At 36.8% G+C, this 14256-nt stretch overlaps 1 protein-coding gene across 1 annotated transcript; it reads right to left on the bottom strand.

Annotated features, from left to right (window-relative positions):
* Nucleotides 1–1069: 1069 nt before the first annotated feature.
* LOC146450587 (adhesion G-protein coupled receptor D1-like) lies at nucleotides 1070–12473 on the bottom strand. Its single transcript, XM_085100224.1, has 14 exons — nucleotides 12392–12473; nucleotides 11988–12159; nucleotides 10700–10828; nucleotides 10264–10339; nucleotides 9207–9318; nucleotides 9033–9085; nucleotides 8282–8408; nucleotides 7829–7935; nucleotides 6713–6815; nucleotides 5821–5971; nucleotides 5256–5340; nucleotides 4725–4791; nucleotides 3808–4017; nucleotides 1070–3269 (listed from the first exon to the last, which is right to left on the bottom strand). Exons 3-14 carry the CDS (start codon nucleotides 10824–10826, stop codon nucleotides 2991–2993), a joined length of 1497 nt encoding a protein of 498 aa, XP_084956350.1. The 5' UTR covers nucleotides 10827–10828; nucleotides 11988–12159; nucleotides 12392–12473; the 3' UTR covers nucleotides 1070–2990.
* Between the last annotated feature and the right edge of the window lie 1783 nt (nucleotides 12474–14256).

Raw genomic sequence — 14256 nt, 5'->3', positions numbered from 1 at the left:
TAAACGTGATTGGAATTCAAAATGAAAATCAGCAGCTGAGTTTGCACCAAAATAAAATTCTGCGGGTTTGAGTCCTGAATTTTTTTTTTAATAATTTCTTAAGGCGTAGATATATTTTATTTTAATGTAGTCTTTTATTCGGCATTTTTGTACAGCCCGTTGTAAGGACAGGTCAGTCTGTTGCTTTTCTGTCACTTAATTTAATTCAAGTATTGTTGTGTTCAAATTTGCTGACCGGTGCATTGTTTGGCCTTTCCGTAAATTTCACTATCAGCGAGCTGTAATCTCTGCGGTTTTGAGTCAAGAATATTCAATTTATTCCTTTATCGTTGATTTCATGTTGAACAATATCGAATAATACATTGGGAAAAAACTACAGACAAAAATCCTGTAATTGTAAATTTGTACAGATCTGTGTGCTCTGCGATATGCTTTTAAAGTTGAAGTTTGGTTTTATTGTTGTGCACGTAAGTTGTTTCGTAATCGAGTTTAGTTTTTGGTGACAAGTTGACCTGATGTAGCGCATGTTTTAAACCTCTATAAAGCGTGAGATATCAGGCATTTGCGTGACTGACCAGTAGTTTGGAAAACTGAGAAACCACAGCTAACAGAAGTCGTTCCTGATCTCGTACCTATTGTTTCTGGCCAAACGTTGGTCGCCCGATGAGACTTTCGGGAAATCGAAAAAATGTTGGATAACCTGCCTTGTTTATGAGTCTGCCTTACATTTTTTGCCGCAGGGTTTGATTCGGTCAAAGAATTTCAATACCTCAGAGTCTCTCAGTCAGGCGACCAACCGCTAGCCAAAGAGCCTTGGCACGGTTTTTGTTTTTTCTAGTATTTGACCGCTGGCCATAAAATGGTGGACAGTCGGTACGAGGATACTCTGGATCCAGAGCACTTTAAGGGACTCTGCGTTTGCATAGTTTGTTCTACAGCTGTAAACCATAAAAAAGCAAAGAAAACAACAATAACAACAAAACAAAACAAAACAAAACAAAAATAAACAAACAACAACAACAACAACAAATTCAAACAAACAAAAAACTGCCATATACATGTTCTACGTTTAACATTTTAATTAACTATGTTTATATATCAATTATAGACCTTATAGAGAAATGGCTGACATTTTAATATAATTTTGATTTCTAAAATCAAGAACGAGGTTTGAATGCCATTTTCGTATAGGGTCTATCAGAAATTGATTTATCTTCAATTTATTTAATTATATCTACCTTAATAAGAAATAATGAAACAATGATTATATGTCTTTGTTTACAACAAGTTTTTTAAATACTCCTAAATTATGAGTTCATTCCCTATTAACTTTACTAACCTAAATAAATAAACCTACAAAGTAATTCTAGCACAATAGTTCGCGTTTTATGTCTTTATGTCTCTTAATTAATTTTAAAATGTTTTGGATAATTCTATGTCAGCCATAAGGTAACCTAACTGTTTGTACTTACTTTAATTACCTGCTTACGTAAACCTGTCTATGATTTACAAAGTTAAATGTACTTAAACAGAAGTTGTGTCTTAAGTTAATGAAGTTTCTTATTGTAGCCACAGGCTCCTTTTAACTAAGCGAAATTTATATTCAGACAAGAAATGGAAAATGCTCTTGTTATATGTATGGTACAAGATGATGATTCGCAACGGTTCGTTGAATGTAACCCATTATCCGAAACAAGGCTCATAACGACATATGTGAATCAATCCGACAGCAAAATGAGATATGTTTCCGTTAACGTAAGCGGCAGTTCCAGTCTTCCTTATGTGGTTGAGTCGGCTGGAGGAATGGGCCTTTATAACGACGATACATTTTATGAATATTTCCCCGTGGAGATAACAAGAAGGGAAAATAAGCCTTGTTTCCAGGGATAAAATTAGACAATGAATGAATGGTAAGGAACTTGAAACAGCTAGCCTTGTTATGAATGGAACTTCTGGCTTTGCCTTCAAACTACCAAAACTTGTTTTTCCATCAATACAACATGACAAAATGACCCAGTTTCACAATGAACGAAAAGGGTAAACGAATAAAGATCTTAAGAGCTCGATCTTTGCTCAGCTCTCTGTTTCTGGGGCCATACTAGATTCCAGTCCCTTCTTGAACTTCGAACAGGTTATGTGAAATGATGTTACGGCTTTGTGCAGTCTATAAAACTACAAAAAGCGATTAATCGTCTGCTTTGACGTTCTGAAGCTGAGATTAGGGAACTTACTAAAGCCCTGACGGCAACGCCAACGAGAATTTCACTTGGAAATAATAATATTACGTTATCCGATCTACTGTTAAATTCCAACGACGTTCAAATCTATAAAGAGAAAGAGGAATTCAGTTCGTCTGTTCACATTTCGTGAAAACTTTGAATTTGGTCACTTGCACAGAATGTCAAAGAAATGTACTAATATTTTTCAACGCAAGTGCAGAGCGGTTGTTTTTGTTCATTAAACATTGTTTTCTGACGTCCACGTTGCCGTTGCCGTCGTGTTTTCGTGGGATACCTACTACCGTCTTTCTGTGTTTTCAAAATAGAGACGCCGTAGCCGTGTGCTAAGTGTTTTTTTTAGAAAAGCCTAACCTTTTCGTTTTTTTTTCCAAAATTTTATACTTCAATAGGACGTAGACCATAAACAAACAAATAAATGAATAAATAAATAAATAAATAAATAAATAAATAAATAAATAAATAAATAAATAAATAAGCGAAAGTTTTGTATCATTTCGATCATTAACAAAACAGTAAATCCGTGTTAGGAACGGGAAACTAGTGTTTCTTGTGTAATAATAATAATAATAATAATAATAATAATAATAATAATAATAATAATAATAATAATAATAATAATAATAATAATAATAAGTGTAATAAGTGTAATAACAAGTTATAAACTAATCTGAAATTGACTTTTTTTTTCGACCGCTACAACTTTCAGAAACCATAACAGTGCATTTCATCTACAATTCTATCTCGTGACAATCACATGTCTACAGGAATCATGTCTTTCTGCTTATGCAAAACAAATGGATTGTCGTAAGCACTTCTTGGCTGGTAAGTGGCTTCTTTTGGTGTCTGGTCCAACTCGTATGTGTCGCTTTTTGTCTCTTTGTTTGTCCACGTTTTAATTTCGCTTGGATGTTGTTGAGTTGGGCGAGGAGACGCAAGGTTCCTCGATGTTTTCCACTTTTGTTTTTTGCGGTCAAATTCTGCGCGCACGTCGCTATTTCTCAGAACGTGAAGAATGAACATGAACAAACCCTGAGGGAAAAGAACAACAGAAAATATGTTGAGATGAGATGTTATGTTCAAGCTTTAACCACTAATTGAAATTTAAATCCTAGCAATATGCAGAATATATGTGACATGAACCTAGTTTAGCTCAGTAGTAGAGCATTGATATCTGGGCTAGTAATCGGAAGGTCATAGGTTCAAACCCTGTTTGGAGAACTCGGATTTTCTTTACCTAACATGCCTGTGTCGCTAACTGAAAGTTCATCTTTCAGAAAATACGTTATGCGGCATTGATAGATTGTTGGTATATTGCGGATGTTTTATTGGACTCTGCGATTTAATTAACTGGCAATCTACAAAGGGCCTTAATTTCTTTAGTAAGCTTAACGTTTAGATGTCAGATTCTGTAATTAGGCACCAACCCCCTTCCGTAAAGCCCCCCTCTAATGACTACCACTGACGTCACAGACGCATGACTTTATTTACTGGTTAAAACCTCTGAGGGTTTAACGAAATTATTTCAGCGATTAAAACTCGCGCTGTCTGAGAAAGTTACTTACTGTACCTGTAGCGAGTTGAGAATGGTAAAGATGTACTGAAACACAAGACCAGCATCCGTCACGCTCAGAATTCCAAAAACCCAGGTCATTCCAAGAAGAGGGAAGAGAACTACGCATGCCTTGACACCTTGTCTTATTCTTTCCATCCCAGACATTTTATCGCTTTGCATCTTGACGATTTCATGGACCACACAAGCAAGAATCACGCCGTTAATCTGAGAATAGCAATTATGCAAAGTAGGTTAAGACCCTATTTATACGGGTCGAACCTAAGTATCAGATTATGTGGACTTATGACAGTGCATACCGTATATTAAACTTAGTAAATGTGGTACGAGTCCCCTAGTAGTTTGGTAATGGCGTTTCATTGGTGTGCTGAAGGTCATAGGTTTAATTCAGGGTTTCATTCGTGTTTAATCTTTTTCCCATACACGTGACGAGGTAAGCATTAAATCCGTAACAACAACAAGAAAAAACTGAGTGATAAACATTTAGTGCAATCACTACTGCACCAAGCTTCAATCTTGGAGGGTCTTGTGAATTGTGGACATAGGAACTTTAGCTGTGAACTTAGCAAATCAACTTTAACAGTTTGGTCTAATGTTGTAGTAATGGTTTTGCGTCGAGGTTGTGAAAAGCGAGGACTCGCGCGAGTCGAAACCTTGGCATTCTACAAAATGGCGGTATACTTAAAACACTGATCTATAAGGTGGTGTGGTCGTTTACTAGTTTGGAAACGTTCTGTGAATAATAATGTGAACCACAAGGGCTCTTGACAAAAGCTCTCTTGACAAAATCGGGCAACTAGGATGAATACATTTTTAAGTGTTGATAATGCAAAATAGTTTCAAATTGGGAAACGATATTTATCAAATAAATCGGCATGTTTTTATTTCCTTAGTGTCGGAGTAGAATTTCTTACCAGGCATACTACAAGAACAGGTGTAACAAAGGTCCAGACAAGGTTATTAGTGAAGGAAACCCAGCAACTACAGAAAGAAAAAGAAGAAAATTAAGAGTGTTGGCTGCAGGAAAAACACCAAAAAAGACGTGCAGATACTTTTAAATAAGACACGACCATAAATGTATGAATAAAAGAACTGAAAATGTTGAGCCACAAGTATTTGCACAAACATTTGGGTAGAGTCATTTTGGGGCCAGGGAGGAGGTCACGAATAACTTTTCATCGGCTTTCAACAAGTAGTGCTTAAAATATAGAACTAAAGGAATTTTTGTCGCCGTGAGTTGCAGGAACATTTTGAAAGTGCTTGTAGATATCATTACACAACTATCGATTTCCATTGGGGTTTCATTGTTTAAACAATAATAAGGTTTCACCTAACGTAGAAATAGCATATCCCTTTGTAATTAACGGAGATAGCATTTTCATTTGAAACTTGAAACTTTTCAAAAAAACGTTTTCCTTGAGGTCGGTAAACAAAATAACACTCACAAGTCACCATGCACATAGCTATGTACGCCACCATCTTGGCTGGAAGCAATCACAATCGATAGTACCACAATCACAACAGGAAGTCCTTTCGTGAGAAAATTGGTATAAGAATGAGTAAGCAAGGAACTTAAACTAAATAAGATGAATCCCCCGGAGCCTGTATTGCCATTAACAGAATCAAATCAATCCCTTACTTGGAATTTCAGTCAATTACGATTGTCTCATTCTCTGAGGCGGCTAGAGCCTTAGCTCTGAGATGTCAACTGTCTGTCCCTCTTTGGGTTAGGGGGAGGCGACGGTGAGACGGCTAACATTTCAGACTACCACACCTATTTCTTTGACTGCATGGAAATGTAAAAATTGATGTACTATAATGAAGTATATTTTTGAATCAAGATCATGTCATGGCGATGTTTTATCATAGGCTAAATTTTTAGCAGTATAGTTTCGACTCAGTATGTCAGAGGAACCTTTAAATTTTGCGAAACTGTCGTTATTGTGAATTTATAAGAAAATACGCCCTTTTCTTTTTCTTAAAAGGGTTTATAATTTACATAGCACTTACCCCAGGCAACCGCATAAAATAGCCGCATTCTGACCTCAGTATTAAATACTTTGACCACCATCAGGTACAGGTAAATTCCTTCACACAACATCCAGGCAAATCCAACCAGATAGAAAAAATGAATTAATGCTGCTACGAAGACGCAAACACCCTGTGGAAGGAATTAATGAATGTTTTTTCAGTCTTACTTTATTGACCGTATCTGAGCCGAAAAATGAGGGGAGCGGGCTTTCTGACCAGCCGACTTTGAAAGTTTAATATGAAACAAGGTCACTTTGTCAGAAATTTATCCGGAAATAATTTGACGTGGTACCAAGATAACCAATTTTGAATGACAGGGTTAGCAGAAATGGAATATTCCTATTAACTTAAGAAAATTTACCATTCTTACAAGTAACCTTTGTGTTTTCAGCTCATTTTGTTGTTTATCTATTGGTTTCGATTCCTTTTTTGGTCAATTTCAGAGAGTTTCTGAAACTGTAGGAAAACGCAGAATCCAAGATGGCCGCCTTAAGGAGTTATGACGTTACTCTGAAGTGCTAGACGTCATTACAACCAGTTGCGAACCACAAAGGAAACATCTGTGGACGTACTATTTTTCAGCTTAAATATTCTTGGAGTTAAGGATAGGTGGCGGAACCTAACCTTCCCGCCCTACCTTTCCCCGCGGCATCAGAAGCCAACAACAACAACAATAACAACAAGTCCGGTCTGGACGGAGTTAACTGTTGGCACTTTTTAATTGGGGGAATAAAGTCTTGTTGTTGTTGTTTTTAAGCCGAGGGATTTTGTCAGAAACTACTTTTAAAAGCCTCCTTAATGAAATGAAAAGTGCTGACAAAGTGAAGTATGAAATCAAAGATTTAAAATGGCAAAATTTGACACGGCTTACCTTTGCATCAGTGGCATCAATTCCGGAAAGGAATGTAATCTGTGCGATCGCTATGGCAACTACGAGGTTGAGGCGTATTTGAATTTGCTCCTGTTTTAAATTCCTGAACAAGAGAAAAATAAACATAGACTTACCTGAGGTATGTAGATGAAAGCCATTTAGAGATCTAGTATTATTTTGGTGTAAAGCTATTTGTTTCGTTGAGAAATTCGTAGCTAACTGAACTCAGTAAATTAGTTAAATCCCCCTTCTCTAAAAAAAGAGAGAGAGAGAGAAAAGAAAATGTGAGCCATGATTTTGTGGTGTGCAGTAAAAATGAGGCCGTATGAATTAAGCGGTTGAGTTAACAAACTTTTTTCCACTAATGTAGGCCTTCTTTGCTAAAAAAAGGAATAACTTGAAAACACCTGCCCGACCGTTTGCATTTGCTATCCGTTTGTTCCTTAGCCATTCTTGACCGTAAAAAAGTCACGAAATAGTTTTAATTCCCTCACTTCTTAAGGACGGAACCTCACTATACAAAGTTATTTTTGCGCATTTTATGACCATGAAAAAGACCAGGGGTGCTGGTCAAATGGTGCTGGGGCTGGTCAATTTACGCAAATTACCCGGATGAAAATTTTCGGCATAAATACGAAATGATTAAGCTTGTCGTAACAGAAGATGGATAACATGGAAATTGTAAACATCAGCTATAAATCCCAAAAGAAGAAAACAAAAATGCATTCAGAAGTACTCCAAATGGAATGATGCGAAGCATTTGATTTTCCAACTGGAATTTCCGGGCTTTCCATGTAAATGGTAAGCACCCCAGATCTTAGCAACGGCTATTCAAATCTAAGCAATCATGAAATAGCCATGAAATCAGAGCTTCTTGGACCATCCCGAAATGTGCAGAACGTATGCCCAGTAGCAAAAGTTGGCAATCTCTTTAAAGAAAAAAAATGATTATGTGTTTTCTTCATCTTCAACTGTAGCCTATGACTGAGTGTTCGAATTGACAAGGCTCTATATGTAACAAAACGACTACGAGGGTTTGCTCAGGCAGTCGCTTTAACAAGGTGCTTGTTAGGCAAGTTTCAATGCATTTCTAGAATTATTATCCATTGAACTCACATGAGGGCGCAATATGTTATTATAGTAAGCACTTCTCCTGTGAGCGACAAGGCACAACCAACGTAAGTGATGACTTCCAACGCCACTCTGTGTTTTAAAGGTACCTCCTATAACAGAAATAAATCGCACTACCATCATTGGTATATTAGAAACAATTACATGGAATAACAAAAATGCAGTTATAGCTGGTAAATTCGTGTACTGGAAAGACTTAAAGCCTTAAAAAAAAAAAAACCAAAGAAACAATTAACCATAGACATAATATGGCACTTTTTTCAGAAGAACGCTTTTAGTTAATGTGTTCACTAAGCTTTAATGCACAGGTGTAACGCATTTTTGCCAGTGTTTTCGTATTGAACTTGAACCGACTCTGAAAGTGTTTCAATAAAATGAAAAATGAAAATGAAAATGATAATGATGATAATAACCAAAACAACCAACTTTTGCATTAACCTTGTTTCCTCCAACTTGCATCAGAACAGCAAAGTTAGTTAGATGATTACAGGAGCAGGTGATTTTATTATTGACTATTTTCACCAACGAACATCCTTTGCTAGACCAAGACCCGTTCAATTCAGACCTGTAACGACGAGAAAGAAAACACCCTTAACGCTAACTAGACGTAAATTTTGACTCAGTGTTCTATTTCCTTTCCGAAGACGAAAGAGGGCTAACTTAAGTGTTTTTTTAATGCGACAATCTCTATAAATCCCGATGCCCTCAGATTAGAAAACGCATGAGGTACTTCAAAACTAAGAAGTAGTAATGTTAGACTGGTCAGTCCGTTTTGGAAAACGTGATCTTGAATATGTGGAAGTGGTATTGTGGTAAGGCAAAACGTAATTTGTGATGTACATTCCATTAGTAACACGGCTCACTTAGTTATGTTGTAAAACATTGGAAAAGCTGATTCAAGTTTTTCATGATTTGAAACCCACCCTTCTCTAATAAGCTAATTTACCCCCTTCTTGATGCCTGGACAAAGTAAGCCCTCCGAACGCTAAAGGGAACTTTTACGGTATAAGTTAATTGAATTTATTCCGTATGTTGTGATTTTATTACGACAGATTTACGTGCCGTGCTGCGTCATTCACATAGCTCCGAAATAAAGTTTTTATGACGACATCATGTGCCACATAAAGCATAAAATAACGCATAATTAACAAATCCAACGTCTGGAGAGTATTGTTTCCAGTAATCTTACTTGATTGAGAAATTCCAAAACACACAATGCGGCTTCACTTCTTCCTTTGATTCCTAGAATTTTCAAAAAAACAAAATTTCAAACTTGCAGACGCCATGTTGTGTTTGTTTTACATTCTTCGTCAAAGCGTAACTTCAGAGGTGCTCCTTTAAAATGTAAGTTTTGTGAACTTACCGTGTTATAGCTGAAGGAGATTGTCACATTTTCTTCAAGATAACCAGTGGGTTTAGGGTCCACTGTTCCGGTAATTATGCGGTTTTGTAACTCTGGATTTGTAAGCGTTTTTCTGTTTAAAAATAAATGAATGAATAAATGAAAATAAATCAAATTACTTAATAAATAAATAAATAAATAAATAAATAAATGAAGGAAAAAAAAAGAAATAGGCAAATCATCCCAAGATGGCAGAAAAAAGCAAACAACGGAAAATTATTTTTGACACTCAATTTAAAATTGTCAAAAAACGTATACACTTTTTTTTTCATTTTGATCGTACTTTCCTGTGAAGATTTTTCCGTTTCACTACGCCACAGTTAACTGAGTATAAGGCAGTGGTTATTGTTCCAACAACCTGCAGTAACTGAGAGGACATGGCTCAAGCCTTCGAGCCATAAATATGTTAGGAATGGGTATAAATCATCCCTTAACTCTCTCACGTAAAAGGAGGACAATAATTTATGCCGTCCCACCCCCTTGTAACTTTGATCGCCATATTGGATGATGTCCCAGGCTATCTACTAAAGCAGGCTCAATCCGCCGTACCGACAAAGATAAAGACTAGATTTACCCATAATTCTTAGCGTACTAAAAAACTATCAACTCTCATAAAAGCGCAGAGAAAGTTAATTCTAGCATAAAAAATGTTGCTGGTTAAGTTCAGAGGTAATTTGTTTTAAAATATGGTTTTCTACGTGCCTATTGGCTGTATTAGGCTCGCAAGGTATTGTAATAAAATTTACAGCTACCTTTTATTTCCGTATTGCGGATATAGCAGCGATCGTGTGTCTTATTTTGTCTTGTGTCAAAAGCCTGATCGCAGGTTATTTGTGTATTGAAGCTTTTCCAAAGTATCATTACAGGGCCAAAACTTCAGGGAAAGGTTTTAAAACACTCCTCTCCTCATTAGTTCCACCGGTGGGGATATGAGTTTGGTTGTACGTCCCTGCGTTTCTTAGTTTACCAAATCAAATGTGTCATAATTTATCTACAAATATATTTGAAATAATCCCACCCATCTATTTTGACATGTTCGTCAACGGGGATCCATTGCTTGATGCCATTAAAAACAACGCAAACGACGAGAGCATCTAAAGAAAAAAGTGAAATAACGAAATTAGCAACACAACATCGTGATACAAAAGTTCGCACCCTTATATAGTCTGGTCAAACCTCAAATTCTTTTGAAGCAACTTGTGCTATTCTTTTTTAAGAAATAAACTAACAGGCAGGATTCCCGGTTGTGTGATAAGAGTGATCATGTGGGAACAGGGCTACTTGTAACGGTGATGAGCGTAATCCTAATCCACTTGTTCTATGTGCCTCGATTTGTCGATTACTCGCTAGTAAGATCAACGCACACTGTTTTGAAGTATCACTTCGACGAGATAAGCAAAGCGTAGAACTGTGATCTGTGTATGGTACAATTGCTAACAGCAGTCGCACTCTACCTTTTCCTTTGAACGTTCCCGAAGGTATGGAAATGCTCGCCCATCCATCTTTAGCTGAATATTCCGTTTCATTCACAGAGAAAACGACTGCATCCTGGCTATCCACCGGTATTTTCTGGATCTTCATTGCTGCAAGAGTAACTGGAAGTTAATTAAGGTGTTTTGACTTGCCAGTATGCACAAATACGGACACTACTTTAAAAGGCACAGGTTAATTTGCTCCATGTCGTAACAGATTCAGTCAGTTTACTCTAACTGAACTCGAAATCTTCCCATAGGACTTGCCTCTAAGAAATGCATGTGTTAACGGTGTCTGTCTTTGAGGCGATTAATTATAATTGGCAAAGGACGTGTTGTTTTGGCTAATTAATTATGGTGATACTGTTGTTTTGGTAACCTATAACGTTGATTCAACTAGCAAAGATAATGCGTTTATTTGACACCAGTATAAATGTACTGAAAAATTAATTAGGTGGTAGTTTTGATCCGTCGAAGTATATGATTAGTGTATAAGGTTAGTGTTCACTGACTTTGGCTCATTATGGAAACCAATTTTTGGGAGGTCCCTTTTAAGAAAATGGAAAATCTCGTTTCAAATAGAACAGAATGAACACTAATATTGGTGGTTTAAGCCTATATCAATCCTTTTTGTGCTTTTTGTTCAATTTTGGCGCTTTTAAGAAGTTCTGGGGAATTTCAGAAATCCAAGATGGCCTCCATTTTGGCAGTTATGACGTAATTATAAGGTACCATGACGTCATTACTTCTCGTTGAGGACCTTAAAGGAAATTTGACGTACTGTTCATTGCCGCGAAGTTATTGAACGAACAAAATCCCGGCGTAGATAGTGTTAGGTTCCTGAAACTTTTAAAAAAAATTCTTTGCGCTGGTAATTTCTTTCTCTCAATCAACCCTACCCTCAAATTAAAGGATTGCAGTAATTAATGATCCCTTAATCTACTAAATTCGCATCCTTCCTAAATTACTTGCCAATCGGGGTCTTAACTAATTGTGCGAGTCGCTGTACTGAATTTAAAAAAAAACTAAGAACAACAACTGCAATAAATTGAATTTATAATATACGGAGATCGATATACTTAGCACTTGACGAAACATAAAAGTTCAAGTTACAGGTGTAAAGGATAAGTACAAGCGTTCAACATACACGAGTCTCCATAAGAGAGCCGTTTGCGTTGTTTTATCGATCTCAATAATTCAATGTGTGATGAAATATAAGTGGTCCCACCTCTGGTCATCGCAGTGCAATCAGTTATTTTTTTTCACTCACCATAATGTTGTTTGGAAATAACTCTGCGTTCTTTTGCTTTGAAATGGATCCTACCATACTTGAGCGCAAATAATTCTAATTCCTGTGTAGCTAGCAACACATTAATGGCATTCCTTTTGACCTGTTGTTTTGTCAATTCGTTGAAAAAATTGCTGATGGTGTTCGATGCATTCTGAGAAAATAGCAATGACAAAAGTGAAACATAGTTTTAGTCTCGTGGAATCCATTTTAAGTTATGAAGTTGTAGGCGAGAATCACCCGAGTTCTTAAAGAAAGGCCATTTTACCTCTTGGTCCATTCGATTGAACCCTACCAGTCGGGCCGAAAAATTGCTACGAGTAAATTAGCGTTTAAAAAGTCGAATGTAACAATAATTCGCGTACTTGACTTTGTGTGATCCTTACCTCCAAAGAATCGTTCCTACTGGCGTTGAGGGCTTTTATCTTTGCAATGACATCATCTAACTGCTACAAAGCACAGCAAAATTCGGTGGGTAAGAAGTTTGAACTTTGGTGATTCGAGGTTTAACTAATACACTCCACTATATATATTTTATACAATGTGAAACTTTATCACCAGGCAGAGGGAGCGGAGAAGGTGCAGTTTTTCAACCGGGTAGATATCCTCTAGCAGATGCTACGACACGTTATTACATATGCATGGCTTAATTGATTAATTCATCCTTAGAAAGTGGTTGCAAGGGCAATATTAGAATTTTTATAGATAATAAATATCAATCCGTAAGAATTTAGTTTTTCAAAGTTTAGGTATAAGTGCTTTTAAAATGTCGAGGCCATTCATTTCTGAGGAAACAGCCATGTTACTATATAGAGCTCTTATCGGACCTCATTTTGACTACTGGTCCCCTGTGTCGGGTGGTCTTAGTAACGAGCTGGTCGACAGGTTGCAAAACCTACAAAGTCACTCCTGGTTATTACCTAATTTATACTTTCATGTCTACTTTCATGTACCCTATTTCTTACCCCTTGTGTTTGTGAATCGTGCCAGATACCCAGCTGACTGAGCCTCTGCTTATCAGAATGAAATGTGATAAAACCGTTGCTACATTCTCAAGGTGCAGTTAAAGCATACTCAATTTACGATCAAGATGCATGAGAAAAATTGACTTAATTTTAGACCAAAACGGTACACAACGACACCTTTGCATTTATACCTGTACGTCTTAATTATAGGAGTACAGCTCAAAGTAATTAGTTTTTGTGGTCAGAGGGATCCCTGAATACGACTGCCCATATGTTGCTATTGCCTGTAATGTAAAACTGAATAAAATACTCTGCCTTTTTTAAAGTGTGCTCCTTTTCCAGTGTGTTTGTGTCGTTGCTGGAAGCTTCTGCAATGAAAGTTTTAACACCACCGGAATTTAACGCTATCGTGTTACGAGAGATTTCGCGTTTCACTTTAATACGTTTAGCAAGCGCATTTCAATAGTTTTGCATTTGGAATAGAATGCACAATCAGGTGGTTACAATAGCTTTGAGATTTTGAATAGAATATTTAATCAACTTGTATCTGGACACAAGAAGTGAACATTCTCGGTTGTATTAACAACCGAAGTGATTTGTATGTCATCGCTCGATATTTTACTTGTTTTCGCTTTTGCTGCTTTATATTTAGCTGTTTATCTTATGTACTTTTCACTTATAATCATTCGCTTTCATTTCAAACCAGCATAGGGTTTTCCAACAAAAGAGACCTTATTTTAATTTATTCTAGTTTAACATCTGGCCTGTACACGTGTAGGGGTACATTGTACGTGGCTCATGTACTTTGCTCGATCACGCGAGTCCTTAACCTTTGTCCTGCAATCTTACGACTCAGCAATTCTTTTGATGTACGTCCAGTTTTCCGCAATCAAAGTTCAATATTCTTTGTTAAGGTAGTATTCCGGAAAAGTACTCCCCTTATGAGGAACTCTCAACAATTAAGCGCACGTAAAAGTAATATATTCTTAAGTAACATGTTCTGTTTTGTCCTCGTGATTCCACGTTGAGATTGCACCATCTAAGCCACGTTAACAAAAGAAAGTACTTTAACCTTTTTGTAATCAGTAAGTATAAAATTATTATAAGCACTCATCAGTCTCGGTTACATCGGTTACATCGAGGTAAAATACGCAGTGCTGAATAAACCTATGCTGGAGTGAAGAAGATTGTCTATTCTCTGCTGTTCGTCGAGTTCCAGTTGGCTAGATCCCTGTACCTAAGAGTTGCGACGAGCTCTGTCTTGCTAGCGAGCGAGTGCTCTCAAG

The sequence above is a fragment of the Pavona decussata genome, unplaced genomic scaffold (assembly GCF_977016875.1).
Source record: "Pavona decussata unplaced genomic scaffold, jaPavDecu1.1 SCAFFOLD_439, whole genome shotgun sequence".
In the NCBI taxonomy this organism is placed as follows: Eukaryota; Metazoa; Cnidaria; class Anthozoa; order Scleractinia; family Agariciidae; genus Pavona; species Pavona decussata.
Note: the sequence above shows the minus strand (reverse complement) of the source record. Positions and strands in the feature narration are given on the sequence as shown.

Coding starts and splice junctions, on each gene's coding strand:
- LOC146450587 (XM_085100224.1), bottom strand. CDS start 10,826: ATGAAGATCCAGAAAATACCGGTGGATAGCCAGGATGCAGTCGTTTTC. Junction 4,018..4,724: donor CTGTTCTTGTAGTATGCCTG/GTAAGAAATTCT, acceptor TGCTATTCTCAG/ATTAACGGCGTGATTCTTGC. Junction 3,270..3,807: donor CCATTCTCAACTCGCTACAG/GTACAGTAAGTA, acceptor CTTTTCCCTCAG/GGTTTGTTCATGTTCATTCT.